General features: G+C 47.7%; 1 protein-coding gene across 3 annotated transcripts in view; it reads left to right on the forward strand.

Moving 5' to 3' along the window:
* ano11 (anoctamin 11) overlaps positions 1–18,491 on the forward strand; it is a 130,898-nt gene that overhangs the window by 36,399 nt on the left and 76,008 nt on the right. For all 3 annotated transcript variants that reach the window (XM_072478286.1, XM_072478284.1, XM_072478285.1), the window contains exons 3-5: positions 9,120–9,301; positions 12,117–12,224; positions 12,633–12,769. In XM_072478286.1, the coding sequence (XP_072334387.1) occupies positions 9,120–9,301; positions 12,117–12,224; positions 12,633–12,769 (427 nt within the window). The remainder of the gene's footprint in view (positions 1–9,119; positions 9,302–12,116; positions 12,225–12,632; positions 12,770–18,491) is intronic.

Genomic DNA, 18,491 nt, shown 5'->3' on the forward strand with positions numbered 1-18,491 from the left:
ACACTCCCATGTTGTACTGTAACCCAGCCTGACACTCCTATGTTGTACTGTAACCCAGCCTGACACTCCCATGTTGTACTATAATCCAGCCTGACACTCCCATGTTGTACTATAATCCAGCCTGACACTCCCATGTTGTACTGTAATCCAGCCAGACACTCCCATGTACTATAATCCAGCCTGACACTCCCATGTTGCACTGTAATCCAGCCTGGCACTCCCATGTTGTACTGTAATCCAGCCTGACACTCCCATGTTGTACTGTAATCCAGCCTGACACTCCCATGTTGTACTGTAACCCAGCCTGGCACTCCCATGTTGTACTGTAATCCAGCCTGACACTCCCATGTACTATAATCCAGCCTGACACTCCCATGTTGTTCTGTAATCCAGCCTGGCACTCCCATGTTGTACTGTAACCCAGCCTGGCACTCCCATGTTGTACTGTAATCCAGCCTGACACTCCCTTGTTGTACTGTAATCCAGCCTGACACTCCCATGTTGTTCTGTAATCCAGCCTGGCACTCCCATGTTGTACTGTAACCCAGCCTGGCACTCCCATGTTGTACTGTAACCCAGCCTGGCACTCCCATGTTGTACTGTAATCCAGCATGACACTCCCATGTTCTATAATCCAGCCTGACACTCCCATGTTGTTCTGTAATCCAGCCTGACACTCCCATGTTGTACTGTAATCCAGCCTGACACTCCCATGTTGTACTGTAATCCAGCCTGACACTCCCATGTACTATAATCCAGCCTGACACTCCCATGTTGTACTGTAACCCAGCCTGACACTCCCATGTACTATAATCCAGCCTGACACTCCCATGTTGTTCTGTAATCCAGCCTGACACTCCCATGTTGTACTGTAATCCAACCTGACACTCCCATGTTGTTCTGTAATCCAGCCTGACACTCCCATGTACTATAATCCAGCCTGACACTCCCATGTTGTTCTGTAATCCAGCCTGACACTCCCATGTTGTACTGTAATCCAACCTGACACTCCCATGTTGTTCTGTAATCCAGCCTGACACTCCCATGTTGTACTGTAACCCAGCCTGACACTCCCATGTTGTACTGTAACCCAGCCTGACACTCCCATGTTGTACTGTAATCCAGCCTGACACTCCCATGTTGTACTGTAACCCAGCCTGACACTCCCATGTTGTTCTGTATTCCAGCCTGACACTCCCATGTTGTACTGTAACCCAGCCTGACACTCCCATGTTGTACTATAATCCAGCCTGACACTCCCATGTTGTACTATAATCCAGCCTGACACTCCCATGTTGTACTGTAATCCAGCCTGACACTCCCATGTTGTACTATAATCCAGCCTGACACTCCCATGTTGTACTGTAATCCAGCCTGACACTCCCATGTTGTACTGTAATCCAGCCTGGCACTCCCATGTTGTACTGTAATCCAGCCTGGCACTCGCATGTACTATAATCCAGCCTGACACTCCCATGTTGTACTGTAATCCAGCCTGGCACTCCCATGTTGTACTGTAATCCAGCCAGACACTCCCATGTACTATAATCCAGCCTGACACTCCCATGTTGTACTATAATCCAGCCTGACACTCCCATGTTGTACTATAATCCAGCCTGGCACTCCCATGTTGTACTGTAATCCAGCATGACACTCCCATGTACTATAATCCAGCCTGACACTCCCATGTTGTACTGTAATCCAGCCTGGCACTCCCATGTACTATAATCCAGCCTGACACTCCCATGTTGTACTGTAATCCAGCCAGACACTCCCATGTACTATAATCCAGCCTGACACTCCCATGTTGTACTGTAATCCAGCATGACACTCCCATGTTGTACTATAATCCAGCCTGGCACTCCCATGTTGTACTGTAATCCAGCATGACACTCCCATGTTGTACTATAATCCAGCCTGGCACTCCCATGTTGTACTGTAATCCAGCATGACACTCCCATGTACTATAATCCAGCCTGACACTCCCATGTTGTACTATAATCCTGCCTGACACTCCCATGTTGTACTGTAATCCAGCATGACACTCCCATGTACTATAATCCAGCCTGACACTCCCATGTTGTACTGTAATCCAGCCTGGCACTCCCATGTTGTACTGTAATCCAGCATGACACTCCCATGTACTATAATCCAGCCTGACACTCCCATGTTGTTCTGTAATCCAGCATGACACTCCCATGTACTATAATCCAGCCTGACACTCCCATGTTGTACTGTAATCCAGCATGACACTCCCATGTACTATAATCCAGCCTGACACTCCCATGTTGTACTGTAATCCAGCATGACACTCCCAAGTACTATAATACAGCCTGACACTCCCATGTTGTACTGTAATCCAGCCAGACACTCCCATGTTGTACTGTAACCCAGCCTGACACTCCCATGTACTATAATACAGCCTGACACTCCCATGTTATACTGTAATCCAGCCTGACACTCCCATGTTGTTCTGTAATCCAGCCTGACACTCCCATGTTGTTCTGTAATCCAGCCTGGCACTCCCATGTTGTACTGTAATCCAGCCTGACACTCCCATGTTGTACTGTAATCCAGCCTGACACTCCCATGTACTATAATCCAGCCTGACACTCCCATGTTGTTCTGTAATCCAGCCTGGCACTCCCATGTTGTACTGTAATCCAGCCTGACACTCCCATGTTGTACTGTAATCCAGCCTGACACTCCCATGTTGTACTGTAATCCAGCCTGACACTCCCATGTACTATAATCCAGCCTGACACTCCCATGTACTCTAATCCAGCCTGACACTCCCATGTTGTACTATAATCCAGCCTGACACTCCCATGTTGTACTATAATCCAGCCTGACACTCCCATGTACTATAATCCAGCCAGACACTCCCATGTTGTACTGTAATCCAGCCTGACACTCCCATGTTGTACTGTAATCCAGCCTGACACTCCCATGTACTATAATCCAGCCTGACACTCCCATGTTGTACTGTAATCCAGCCTGACACTCCCATGTTGTACTGTAATCCAGCCTGACACTCCCATGTTGTACTGTAATCCAGCCTGACACTCCCATGTTGTACTGTAATCCAGCCTGGCACTCCCATGTTGTACTATAATCCAGCCTGACACTCCCATGTTGTACTGTAATCCAGCCTGACACTCCCATGTTGTACTGTAATCCAGCCTGACACTCCCATGTTGTACTGTAATCCAGCCTGACACTCCCATGTACTATAATCCAGCCTGACACTCCCATGTTGTTCTGTAATCCAGCCTGGCACTCCCATGTTGTACTGTAATCCAGCCTGACACTCCCATGTTGTACTGTAATCCAACCTGACACTCCCATGTTGTACTATAATCCAGCCTGACACTCCCATGTTGTTCTGTAATCCAGCCTGGCACTCCCATGTTGTACTGTAATCCAGCCTGACACTCCCATGTTGTACTGTAATCCAACCTGACACTCCCATGTTGTTCTGTAATCCAGCCTGACACTCCCATGTTGTACTGTAACCCAGCCTGACACTCCCATGTTGTACTGTAACCCAGCCTGACACTCCCATGTTGTACTATAATCCAGCCTGACACTCCCATGTTGTACTGTAACCCAGCCTGACACTCCCATGTTGTACTATAATCCAGCCTGACACTCCCATGTTGTACTATAATCCAACCTGACACTCCCATGTTGTTCTGTAATCCAGCCTGACACTCCCATGTTGTACTGTAACCCAGCCTGACACTCCCATGTTGTACTGTAACCCAGCCTGACACTCCCATGTTGTACTATAATCCAGCCTGACACTCCCATGTTGTACTGTAACCCAGCCTGACACTCCCATGTTGTACTATAATCCAGCCTGACACTCCCATGTTGTACTATAATCCAGCCTGACACTCCCATGTTGTACTGTAATCCAGCCTGACACTCCCATGTTGTACTGTAATCCAGCCTGGCACTCCCATGTTGTACTATAATCCAGCCTGACACTCCCATGTTGTTCTGTAATCCAGCCTGACACTCCCATGTTGTACTGTAACCCAGCCTGACACTCCCATGTTGTACTATAATCCAGCCTGACACTCCCATGTTGTACTGTAATCCAGCCTGACACTCCCATGTTGTACTATAATCCAGCCTGACACTCCCATGTTGTACTATAATCCAGCCTGGCACTCCCATGTTGTACTGTAATCCAGCATGACACTCCCATGTACTCTAATCCAGCCTGACACTCCCATGTTGGGCTATAATCCAGCCTGACACTCCCATGTTGTACTATAATCCAGCCTGGCACTCTCATGTTATACTATAATCCAGCCTGACACTCCCATGTTGTACATTAACCCAGCCTGACACTCCCATGTTGTACTGTAATCCAACCTGACACTCCCATGTTGTTCTGTAATCCAGCCTGACACTCCCATGTTGTACTGTAACCCAGCCTGACACTCCCATGTTGTACTGTAATCCAGCCTGACACTCCCATGTTGTACTGTAACCCAGCCTGACACTCCCATGTTGTTCTGTAATCCAGCCTGACACTCCCATGTTGTACTGTAATCCAGCCTGACACTCCCATGTACTATAATCCAGCCTGGCACTCCCATGTTGTACTATAATCCAGCCTGACACTCCCATGTTGTACTGTAATCCAGCCTGACACTCCCATGTTGTACTATAATCCAGCCTGGCACTCCCATGTTGTACTATAATCCAGCCTGACACTCCCATGTTGTACTGTAATCCAGCCTGACACTCCCATGTTGTACTATAATCCAGCCTGGCACTCCCATGTTGTACTATAATCCAGCCTGGCACTCCCATGTTGTACTGTAATCCAGCATGACACTGCCATGTACTCTAATCCAGCCTGACACTCCCATGTTGGGCTATAATCCAGCCTGACACTCCCATGTTGTACTGTAATCCAGCCTGACACTCCCATGTTGTACTGTAATCCAGCCTGACACTCCCATGTACTATAATCCAGCCAGACACTCCCATGTTATACTGTAATCCAGCCTGACACTCCCATGTTGTTCTGTAATCCAGCCTGACACTCCCATGTTGTTCTGTAATCCAGCCTGACACTCCCATGTTGTACTATAATCCAGCCTGACACTCCCATGTACTATAATCCAGCCAGACACTCCCATGTTATACTGTAATCCAGCCTGACACTCCCATGTTGTACTGTAATCCAGCCTGACACTCCCATGTTGTACTGTAATCCAACCTGACACTCCCATGTTGTACTGTAATCCAGCCTGGCACTCCCATGTTGTACTGTAATCCAGCCTGACACTCCCATGTACTGTAATCCAGCCTGACACTCCCATGTTGTACTATAATCCAGCCTGACACTCCCATGTTGTACTATAATCCAGCCTGGCACTCCCATGTTGTACTGTAATCCAGCCTGGCACTCCCATGTTGTACTGTAATCCAGCCTGGCACTCCCATGTACTGTAATCCAGCCTGACACTCCCATGTTGTACTGTAATCCAGCCTGACACTCTCATGTTGTACTGTAATCCAGCCTGACACTCCCATGTACTGTAATCCAGCCTGACACTCCCATGTTGTACTGTAATCCAGCCTGACACTCCCATGTTGTACTGTAATCCAGCCTGACACTCCCATGTTGTACTGTAATCCAGCCTGGCACTCCCATGTTGTACTGTAATCCAGCCTGACACTCCCATGTTGTACTGTAATCCAGCCTGACACTCCCATGTTGTACTGTAATCCAGCCAGACACTCCCATGTTGTACTATAATCCAGCCTGACACTCCCATGTTGTACTTTAATCCAGCCTGACACTCCCATGTACTATAATCCAGCCTGACACTCCCATGTTGTTCTGTAATCCAGCCTGACACTCCCATGTTGTACTGTAATCCAGCCTGACACTCCCATGTTGTACTGTAATCCAGCCTGACACTCCCATGTTGTACTATAATCCAGCTTGACACTCCCATGTTGTTCTGTAATCCAGCCTGACACTCCCATGTTGTACTATAATCCAGCCTGACACTCCCATGTTGTACTGTAATCCAGCCTGACACTCCCATGTTGTACTGTAATCCAGCCTGACACTCCCATGTTGTACTGTAATCCAGCCTGATACTCCCATGTACTATAATCCAGCCTGACACTCCCATGTTGTTCTGTAATCCAGCCAGACACTCCCATGTTGTTCTGTAATCCAGCCTGACACTCCCATGTACTATAATCCAGCCTGACACTCCCATGTTGTTCTGTAATCCAGCCTGATACTCCCATGTACTATAATCCAGCCAGACACTCCCATGTTGTACTGTAATCCAGCCTGACACTCCCATGTTGTACTGTAATCCAGCCTGACACTCCCATGTTGTACTGTAACCCAGCCAGACACTCCCATGTTGTACTGTAATCCAGCCTGACACTCCCATGTTGTACTGTAATCCAGCCTGACACTCCCATGTTGTACTGTAATCCAGCCTGACACTCCCATGTTGTACTGTAACCCAGCCTGACACTCCCATGTTGTACTATAATCCAGCCTGACACTCCCATGTTGTACTGTAACCCAGCCTGACACTCCCATGTTGTACTATAATCCAGCCTGACACTCCCATGTTGTACTGTAACCCAGCCTGACACTCCCATGTTGTACTATAATCCAGCCTGACACTCCCATGTTGTACTGTAACCCAGCCTGACACTCCCATGTTGTACTATAATCCAGCCTGGCACTCCCATGTACTATAATCCAGCCTACCACTCCCATGTTGTATTCTAATCCAGCCTGACACTCCCATGTTGTACTGTAATCCAGCCTGACACTCCCATGTTGTACTGTAATCCAGCCTGACACTCCCATGTTGTTCTGTAATCCAGCCTGACACTCCCATGTACTATAACCCAGCCTGACACTCCCATGTTGTACTGTAATCCAGCCTGACACTCCCATGTTGTACTGTAATCCAGCCTGACACTCCCATGTTGTACTATAATCCAGCCTGACACTCCCATGTTGTTCTGTAATCCAGCCTGACACTCCCATGTACTATAACCCAGCCTGACACTCCCATGTTGTACTGTAATCCAGCCTGGCACTCCCATGTTGTACTATAATCCAGCCTGACACTCCCATGTTGTACTGTAACCCAGCCTGGCACTCCCATGTTGTACTATAATCCAGCCTGACACTCCCATGTTGTACTGTAATCCAGCCTGACACTCCCATGTTGTACTGTAACCCAGCCTGACACTCCCATGTTGTACTATAATCCAGCCTGACACTCCCATGTTGTACTGTAATCCAGCCTGACACTCCCATGTTGTTCTGTAATCCAGCCTGACACTCCCATGTTGTACTGTAATCCAGCCTGACACTCCCATGTTGTACTGTAATCCAGCCTGACACTCCCATGTTGTACTATAATCCAGCCTGACACTCCCATGTTGTACTGTAACCCAGCCTGACACTCCCATGTTGTACTGTAATCCAGCCTGGCACTCCCATGTACTATAATCCAGCCTGCCACTCCCATGTTGTACTATAATCCAGCCTGGCACTCCCATGTTGTACTGTAATCCAGCCTGACACTCCCATGTTGTACTGTAATCCAGCCTGACACTCCCATGTTGTACTGTAACCCAGCCTGACACTCCCATGTTGTACTATAATCCAGCCTGACACTTCCATGTTGTACTGTAACCCAGCCTGACACTCCCATGTTGTACTGTAATCCAGCCTGACACTCCCATGTTGTACTGTAATCCAGCCTGACACTCCCATGTTGTACTGTAATCCAGCCTGACACTCCCATGTACTATAATCCAGCCTGCCACTCCCATGTTGTACTATAATCCAGCCTGGCACTCCCATGTTGTACTGTAATCCAGCCTGGCACTCCCATGTTGTTCTGTAATCCAGCCTGACACTCCCATGTTGTACTGTAATCCAGCCTGGCACTCCCATGTTGTTCTGTAATCCAGCCTGACACTCCCATGTTGTACTATAATCCAGCCTGGCACTCCCATGTTGTACTGTAATCCAGCCTGGCACTCCCATGTTGTTCTGTAATCCAGCCTGACACTCCCATGTTGTACTGTAATCCAGCCTGGCACTCCCATGTTGTTCTGTAATCCAGCCTGACACTCCCATGTTGTACTGTAACCCAGCCTGACACTCCCATGTTGTACTGTAATCCAGCCTGACACTCCCATGTTGTTCTGTAATCCAGCCTGACACTCCCATGTTGTACTGTAACCCAGCCTGACACTCCCATGTTGTACTGTAATCCAGCCTGGCACTCCCATGTTGTTCTGTAATCCAGCCTGACACTCCCATGTTGTACTGTAACCCAGCCTGACACTCCCATGTTGTACTGTAATCCAGCCTGACACTCCCATGTTGTACTGTAATCCAGCCTGACACTCCCATGTTGTACTATAATCCAGCCTGACACTCCCATGTTGTACTGTAATCCAGCCTGACACTCCCATGTTGTACTGTAATCCAGCCTGACACTCCCATGTTGTTCTGTAATCCAGCCTGGCACTCCCATGTTGTTCTGTAATCCAGCCTGACACTCCCATGTTGTACTGTAACCCAGCCTGCCACTCCCATGTTGTACTATAATCCAGCCTGACACTCCCATGTTGTACTATAATCCAGCCTGGCACTCCCGTGTTGTTCTGTAATCCAGCCTGACACTCCCATGTTGTTCTGTAATCCAGCCTGACACTCCCATGTACTATAATCCAGCCTGACACTCCCATGTTGCACTGTAATCCAGCCTGACACTCCCATGTTGTACTGTAATCCAGCCTGACACTCCCATGTTGTACTGTAATCCAGCCTGACACTCCCATGTTGTACTGCAATCCAGCCTGTCACTATCATGTTGTACTGTAATCCAGCCTGACACTCCCATGTTGTACTGTAATCCAGCCTGACACTCCCATGTTGTACTGTAATCCAGTTTGACTCCCATGTTGTACTATAATACTGCCTGACACGCCAGTTTGCGACTGATGCTTGATTGATGGTCTGCATTTGTCAGTCGGTGAACGGTGCATCCTTAATGCGTCTCTCACTTTGATTTTCTTCAATTCAGATTTTGTGCTGATTTGGGAGGTCAAAAAGAAAAAGCCCAAAAAGCAGAAGGTGAGGTGCACATATCAGGAGATGGAAAAAGAAGAGAAAGACATGGCAAAAATCACCATGTTCAACAAATACGAGAAATGGAGGAACAAATTTGTGAAGAATTTACATAATGCGGGGCTCCTGATGGAGAAGGTGAGGGAATTCCCAACCAGCAGTAACAGCCTGTTCCCACAGGAGTAAATGGTACAGTGTCAGGGGATTAGCTACTAAGATCCAGTGCTGTGTTCTTCAGCCCAAGGAGCCAGTCCAAGTCACTTTCCAATCTCAAACTGCCAAAGGAATACCTCCTAATTTTAACAGAATCTGCCCCCCCCCCCCCCCCCCCCCCCGCCCCCCTCAAAAAAAATCACCAGCAGAAGTAGCTAATCTCTCATTGGGAAGGAAGCAAACTTATCTCAGCACCAATTCAGCAGGATAGGGAATGCAACGCCACTGGGAGGAGAAGGTAAATATAACGTGACCGTTACCAGAGCTCTCTGAAATATGGTTGAGAATCTAGTTGAGAAGATACCTTAACAGACTCAGTACCTTGCGCTAAATAAAATTGTTCACGCTTACTATTTGGTGCACTTGGGTTTCTGTTTTAATGATGTACATAGGTAGTTTATATGGAGCATGTGTTAGATAAAAGGACCCTGTGGAGTCATCTGGTAAGAGCTTGAGTGCATCTCTCAACCAAAACCCCAGTCTTTTCTGCAGTGACATGGCTACAAGTTATTGGGTAAACTCAAGGATTGCCCAGTCTCAGTGGTGAGAAGTGCTGAAAGAAAGATGGGCTGGGAAAATGGTCACAACTGTGACGTTCCAATTCCCCATTCTACACTCCCCTTGAGTAGGCAAGTAAGCAGAGAAAATGGGCTGGATTCTTCGATTTTGGGGCTATGTCCGGAGGATCCGTGGCATTTTATGTGGGAAAAATTGGCGTCGCCCCAGCACCGATCCTCCGACTGGTCAGGGGCTAGCAGTCGCACCATATAAAACGGCAGGCCGCCACAAAATAAACGGCTGGAGATTTGCCAGACCCGTGGCCGCGCATGCGCACGGAGACGACCTGCAGCGGTCGCGCCGTACAACATGGCGCCAGCCGTGCGCGGACCCGACGTGCCAGATAGTGCCCCTTGGACACCCCCTGGCTACCCCCACCAGTCCCCATCAGCCCTCGCCGACGCCTCCCTGGCCAGCAGCACGGCTCCCGCCCGACTGTGGCTGCACTGGACACAGTCCGCAGTCACCTCGCCGGGTTCCCGACTGCTGAGACCACGTGTCAACTGCGCGGTCGGGAACTCGGCCCATAGGGAGCAGAGCATTGAGGGAGGGCCTTCATGTGGGGGTGGAGCCTGTGAAAACAGGCACTGCCCCCAATTCCACCGTAAAAAGGGATTCTCCGCACAATCGCTGATCACAAAATTGCCGTCGGAGAACAGAGAATCCTGCCCCAGAGATTTAAAATAATTGGCAAAACAACTAAAGAAGATATGAGAAATTTCTTAACACAGAGCTGAGAGGCACTCCCTCAGAGTGTGGTGGAATCAGATTCCACTGTCATTTTCAAAAGGCAGTTGGGCCTGTACTTGACGAGGACTCATTTATAGGAAGAAAAGAAAAAGCTGGGTTGCGGAACAAAATTGGATAGCTCCTTCAAAGAGCTGGCATAGACACAAAGGACCGAATGGCCTCCTTTTGTGCGATAAGATTCTGTTATTTTATTCAATGATTCTGAGTGTAACTCCCCATTGGAATGTGAATTGGTGACTTTAATACTCTGTATTACTTGAATTCTTGCTGCTGGGTGTGTGACTGTAACAGTTTTCTGATGTGCGACACCCATTTGACAGCAGTGTGAAAGCTGTGTGTGTGTGAGTGTGTGATGTCTGAGTTAGGGAACACTATGCAGATGTCTGAGTTAGGGAACACTATGCAGATGTCTGAGTTGGGAACATTATGCAGATGTCTGAGTTGGGAACACTATGCAGATGTCTGAGTTAGGGAACACTATGCAGATGTCTGAGTAGGGAACACTATGCAGATGTCTGAGTTAGGGAACACTATGCAGATGTCTGAGTTGGGAACACTATGCAGATGTCTGAGTTAGGGAACACTATGCAAATGTCTGAGTAGGGAACACTATGCAGATGTCTGAGTTAGGGAACACTATGCAGATGTCTGAGTTAGGGAACACTATGCAGATGTCTGAGTAGGGAACACTATGCAGATGTCTGAGTTAGGGAACACTATGCCGATGTCTGAGTTGGGAACACTATGCAGATGTCTCAGTTGGGAACACTATGCAGATGTCTGAGTTAGGGAACACTATGCAGATGTCTGAGTTGGGAACACTATGCAGATGTCTGAGTTAGGGAACACAATGCAGATGTCTGAGTTAGGGAACACTATGCAGATGTCTGAGTAGGGAACACTATGCAGATGTCTGAGTAGGGAACACTATGCAGATGTCTGAGTTAGGGAACACTATGCCGATGTCTGAGTTAGGGAACACTATGCAGATGTCTGAGTAGGGAACACTATGCAGATGTCTGAGTTAGGGAACACTATGCCGATGTCTGAGTTGGGAACACTATGCAGATGTCTCAGTTGGGAACACTATGCAGATGTCTGAGTTAGGGAACACTATGCAGATGTCTGAGTTGGGAACACTATGCAGATGTCTGAGTTAGGGAACACTATGCAGATGTCTGAGTTGGGAACACTATGCAGATGTCTGAGTTAGGGAACACAATGCAGATGTCTGAGTTGGGAACACTATGCAGATGTCTGAGTTAGGGAACACTATGCAGATGTCTGAGTTGGGAACACTATGCAGATGTCTGAGTTAGGGAACACTATGCAGATGTCTGAGTTAGGGAACACTATGCATGATGTTTTATGTACCTTAACTGATATCCGTGTGGCCAATAATCTATTGGTATCTCATTTAATTGTTTCCTAGGATATAACTGCCAGTGAGAAGAAAAGCATCCACTACCTGAAGCTGAGTGCCCCCTGGGATGTGCTGGTGTATTATGCAGAAGAGCTGTCTATGAGGGCGCCTCTGCAGGTCGGTGGAATACTTTCATATCACAAAACACTTTCAACCACCAACATTTTACCGACACATTTTATATGATTGCATAGGGATCTCAAAATGAGCCGTGTACATAGGAAAGTGCCAGCTTTCACTTCCAGCCTAAACTGACGTTGCTTATCTTCCAATAGAGTATTTATGCAAATTCATTAACAAGCCTGCTAAAAACAGCAGATGGAGCGTTCAGTAAAAAATAAATGGTGTAGTTCCCTTACTCTCCAAGACTGTGGTCTATCTACATCACTCCAAATTAGCTCCCCCTGTCCTGGCTACTGTTTGGCACTTTATTGTTCGGCTTGTTTTGGTTATCCAGCATTGTGTTTGTTTCCTGTGTGTGTCTTGGCTGAATCAGTAGCTCAACATTTGTCATGTTACTCGCAGGCACAGCCCAATCCCTGTATGAATTCATCTGAGACAGTCCTGAGGAAATTGAATATTCCCAACATCATGTCCGAATATATCCCCAACAGGCCAGTGGATTACTATACCTGTCCTTTCCGCAAATCCAAGCTGGACAAGTAAGTAATCACAGCGGGGGTTGCTCCATTTGTTCCCCCCTCCGCCCCCCGCAAGGGAAGTACTGTGTGTTGGTGCCTCTGTGCATCATCGAGCCTCTAATGGAGGTGAATAGGGAAGCTGGAGGAGAGGCAATCATCATGAATAACAGTGGGTGGAATTAATTTATTTACTTGCAACTGGATATATGGTCCAAGGTTTCTGACCAGTCAAAGATTTTCAGTATAGCTCCACCTACAGTCTGAATTTTAGGGGGAGTGCGTCCTTGAGATTATCATTACGATAATGTTTGCACTGAGTGCTGAATTTGGGTGCATTTGAGTGCTATAGTGAGAGTTTGGTGACTGAGGGATAATAAGGGTTAATTTTTATCTAAAGTCTAGTCATTCTTTTATTTAGTTAATTAACTTAAACGTTGCTGTTTGGTTTAGAAGAAGGTGAATTTTCAAGCAGCTTTAAACAAAGGTTCTACTTGTAGCTACTTGCAGCTGGAGCTTGTCAATTAGTTCATTGGATTAGGCCAGTTTTCAGAGGCTAGATTCACAGTATAAAGGTGAGCTAGCTACAGTGCAGACTTTGTTTGCACTGAGTGCTGAATTTGGGTGCATTTGAGTGCTACAGTGAGAGTTTGGTGACTGAGGGATAATAAGGGTTCATTTTTATCTAAAGTCTAGTCTTTTATTTAGTTAATTAACTTAAACGTTGCTGTTTGGTTGAGAAGAAGGTGAATTCTCAATCAGCTTTAAACAAAAGTTATACTTGTAGCTACTTGCAGCTGGAGCTTGTTAATTAGTTAATTGGATTAGGACAGTTTTCAGAGGCTAGATTCACAGTATAAAGGTGAGCCAGCTACAGTGCAGACTTTGTTTGCACTGAGTGCTGAATTTGGGTGCCATTTGAGTGGTATAGTGAGAGTTTGGTGACTGAGAGGAGTTAGGTGAGGAGGGAGTAAGGTGCTCCTTTCATTTCATTTCCTACATTTCCTCAAAGAGCGAGAAGAGAGCCAGGAGTTTACAGAGAGTGCAGCTGACTGGAGCAGAGTCGGAGGGGCGGAGTTCCAGTTGGTCCACAGGGCAGCTATATTCTGTATGGTAAGAGGGGATAGAGGATAGGCCAGTTGCATGCTCCTCCTGTAGGATGTGGGTGGTGAGGGATACCACCGGTGTCCCCGCTGACTATACCTGCGGGAAGTGCACCAATTCCAGCTCCTCAGAGACGTGTTAGGGAACTGGAGCTGGAGCTGGATGAACTTAGGATCATCCGGGAGGCAGAGGGGCTAATAGACAAGAGTTACAGGTAGGTAACCACACCCAAGGTACAGGACAAGAGTAGCTGGGTTACAGTCAGGGGAAAGAAAACGAACGGGCAGACAGTGCAGGGATCCCTCGTGGCCGTTCCCCTTCAAACAAGTATACCATTTTGGATGTTGTTGGGGGGGGATGACCTACCGGGGGGAGGACCTAGCGGCCAGGTCTCTGGCACTGAGTCTGGCTCTGGGGCTCAGAAGGGAAGGGGGGAGAATAGGAAAGCAATAGTAATAGGAGACTCAAAAGGTTAGGGGAATAGATAGGAGATTCTGTGGTCGCGAGCGAGACTCCCGGAAGGTATGTTGCCTCCTGGGTGCCAGGGCCAGGGATGTCTCGGATCGTGTCTTCAGGATCCTTAAGGGGGTGGGGGAGCAGCCAGAAGTCGTGGTGCACATTGGTACCAACGACGTAGGTAGGAAAAGGGGTGTGGATGTAATAAACGAGTTTAGGGAGTTAGGCTGGAAGTTAAAAGCCAGGACAGACAGAGTTGTCATCTCTGGTTTGTTGCCGGTGCCACGTGATAGCGAGGCTAGGAATAGGGAGAGAGTCCCGTTGAACACGTGGCTGCAGGAATGGTGTAGGCGGGAGGGCTTCAGGTATTTGGATAATTGGAGCGCATTCTGGGGAAGGTGGGACCTGTACAAGCAGGACGGGTTGCATCCGAACCAGAGGGGCACCAATATCCTGGGAGGGAGGTTTTCTAGTACTCTTCGGGAGGGTTTAAACTAATTTGGCAGGGAATGGGAACCGGATTTGTAGTCCAGCAACTAAGGTAGCCGATGTTCAGGACGTCAAAGCATGTAGTGAGGCAGTGGGGAAGGTAACATTGACAAAGGAGAGTACTTGCAGGCACGGGAGATGGGTTGAAGTGTGTATACTTCAGCACAAGAAGCATCAGGAATAAGGTGGGTGAACTTAAGGCATGGGTCGGTACTTGGGACTACGATGTGGTGGCCATCACGGAAACGTGGATAGAAGAGGGGCAGAAATGGTTGTTGGAGGTTCCTGGTTATAGATGTTTCAATAAGATTAGGGAGGGTGGTAAAAGAGGTGGATGGGTTGCATTGTTAATTAGAGATAGTATAACAGCTGCAGAAAGGCAGTTCGAGGAGGATCTGCCTACTGGGGTAGTAGGGTTGAAGTCAGAAATAGGAAAGGAGCAGTCACCTTGTTGGGAGTTTTCTATAGGCCCCCCAATAGCAGCAGAGATGTGGAGGAACAGATTGGGAAACAGATTTTGGAAAGGTGCAGAAGTCACAGGGTAGTAGTCATGGGTGACTTCAACTTCCCAACTATTGAGTGGAAACTCTTTAGATCAAATAGTTTGGATGGGGTGGTGTTTGTGCAGTGTGTCCAGGAAGCTTTTCTAACACAGTATATAGATTGACCGACCAGAGGGAGGCCATATTGGATTTGGTACTTGGTAATGAACCAGGGCAAGTGATAGATTTGTTAGTGGGGGAGCGTTTTGGAGATAGTGACCACAATTCTGTGACTTTCACTTTAGTAATGGAGAGGGATAGGTGCGTGCAACAGGGCAAGGTTTACAATTGGAGGAAGGGTAAATATGATGCTGTCAGGCAAGAACTGAAGTGCATAAGTTGGGAACATAGGCTGTCAGGGAAGGACACATTTGAAATGTGGAACTTGTTCAAGGAACAGATACTACGTGTCCCTTGATAGGTATGTCCCTGTCAGGCAGGGAAGAGATGGTCGAGCGAGGGAACCATGGTTGACAAGAGAGGTTGAATGTCTTGTTAAGAGGAAGAAGGATACTTATGTGAGGTTGAGGAAACAAGGTTCAGACAGGGCGCTGGAGGGATACAAGATAGCCAGGAGGGGAACTGAAGAAAGGAATTAGGAGAGCTAAGAGAGGGCATGAAAAATCTTTGGCGGGTAGGATCAAGGAAAACCCCAAGGCCTTTTACACACATGTGAGAAATATGAGAATGACTAGAGCGAGGGTAGGTCCGATCAAGGACAGTAGCGGGAGATTGTGTATTGAGTCTGAAGAGATAGGAGAGGTCTTGAACGAGTACTTTTCTTCAGTATTTACGAATGAGAGGGGCCATATTGTTGGAGAGGGACAGTATGAAACAGCCTGATAAGCTCGAGGAGATACTTGTTAGGAAGGAAGATGGTGTTGGGTATTTTGAAAAACTTGAGGATAGACAAGTCCCCCGGGCCTGACGGGATATATCCAAGGATTCTATGGGAAGCAAGAGATGAAATTGCAGAGCGGTTGGCAATGATCTTTTCGTCCTCACTGTCAACAGGGGTGGTACCAGGGGATTGGAGAGTGGCGAGTGTTGTGCCCATGTTCAAAAAAGGGAATAGGGATAACCCTGGGGAATTACAGGCCAGTTAGTCTTACTTCGGTGGTAGGCAAGGTAATGGAAAGGGGTACTGAGGGATAGGATTTCTGAGCATCTGGAAAGACACTGCTTGATTAGGGATAGTCAGCACGGATTTGTGAGGGGTAGGTCTTGCCTCACAAGTCTTATTGAATTCTTTGAGGAGGTGACCAAGCACGTGTATGAAGGTAAAGCAGTGGAGGTAGTGTACATCGATTTTAGTAAGGCATTTGATAAGGTTCCCCATGGTAGGCTTATGCAGAAAGTAAGGAGGCATGGGATAGTGGGAAATTTGGCCAGTTGGATAACGAATTGGCTAACCGATAGAAGTCAGTAAGAGGTCTTACAACACCAGGTTAAAGTCCAACAGGTTTGTTTCGATGTCACTAGCTTTCGGAGCGCTGCTCCTTCCTCAGGTGAATGACAACCTTCAACACGTCATCGATGAAGATGAACATCTTGCCAAGGTCATCCCCATACCCCCACCACTTGCCTTCAAACAACCGCGCAACCTCAAACAAATCATTGTTTGCAGCAAACTACCCAGCCTTCAGAACAGTGACCACGACACCACACAACCCCTGCCATGGCAATCTCTGCAAGACGTGCCAGATCATTGACATGGATACCACCATTACACATGAGAACACCACCCACCAGGTACGCGGTACATACTCGTGCGACTCAGCCAACGTTGTCTACCTCACACGCTGCAGGAAAGGATGTCCCAAAGCGTGGTACATTGGTGAGACCATGCAGACGCTGCGACAACGAATGAACGAACATCGCGCGACAATCACCAAGCAGGAATGTTCCCTTCCAGTCGGGGAACACTTCAGCAGTCAAGGGCATTCAGCCTCTGATCTCCAGGTAAGCGTTCTCCAAGGCGGCCTTCAGGATGCGCGACAACGCAGAATCGCCGAGCAGAAACTTATAGCCAAGTTCTGCACACATGAGTGCGGCCTCAACCGGGACCTGGGATTCATGTCGCATTACATTCATCCCCCACCATCTGGCCTGTGAAATCCTACCAACTGTCCTGGCTTGACACAATTCACACCTCTTTAACCTGGGGTTACCCCCATCTCCAGATCTGTAAAGATTTAATCACCTGCTAATGCTCGTATTCCAAGCATTGTCAGGCATCTTCGAATCTGTCTAATATATGTTTCTTGGAACATACCTCTTCATTCACCTGAGGAAGGAGCAGCGCTCCGAAAGCTAGTGACATCGAAACAAACCTGTTGGACTTTAACCTGCTGTTGTAAGACTTCTTACTGTGCTCAACCCAGTCCAACGCCGCATCTCCACATCATGGATAGAAGTCAGAGAGTGGTGGTGGATGGCAAATATTCAGCCTGGAGCCCAGTTACCAGGGGCGTACCGCAGGGATCAGTTCTGGGTCCTCTGCTGTTTGTGATTTCATTAATGACTTGGATGAGGGAGTTGAAGGGTGGGTCAGTAAATTTGCAGATGATAGGAAGTTGTGGATAGTGAGGAGGGCTGTTGTCGGCTGCAAAGAGACATCGATAGGATGCAGAGCTGGGCAGATGGAGTTTAACCCTGAAAAGTGTGAGGTTGTCCATTTTGGAAGGACAAATATGAATGCGGAATACAGGGTTAACGGTAGGGTTCTTGGCAATGTGGAGGAGCAGAGTGATCTTGGGGGTCTATGTTCATAGATCTTTGAAAGTTGCCACTCAAGCGGATAGAGCTGTGAAGAAGGCCTATGGTGCACTAGCGTTCATTAGCAGAGGGATTGAATTTAAGAGCCGTGCGGTGATGATGCAGCTGTACAAAACCTTGGTAAGGCCACATTTGGAGTACTGTGTGCAGTTCTGGTCGCCTCATTTTAGGAAGGATGGAAAAGGTGCAAAGGAGATTTACCAGGATGTTGCCTGGAATGGAGAGTAGGTCTTACGAGGAAAGGTTGAGGGTGCTAGGCCTTTTCTCATTAGAACGGAGAAGGATGAGGGGCGACTTGATAGAGGTTTATAAGATGATCAGGGGAATAGATAAGAGTAGACAGTCAGAGACCTTTTCCCCCAGGTGGAACAAACCAT

The sequence above is a fragment of the Scyliorhinus torazame genome, chromosome 16 (assembly GCF_047496885.1).
Source record: "Scyliorhinus torazame isolate Kashiwa2021f chromosome 16, sScyTor2.1, whole genome shotgun sequence".
Lineage (NCBI taxonomy): Eukaryota > Metazoa > Chordata > Chondrichthyes > Carcharhiniformes > Scyliorhinidae > Scyliorhinus > Scyliorhinus torazame.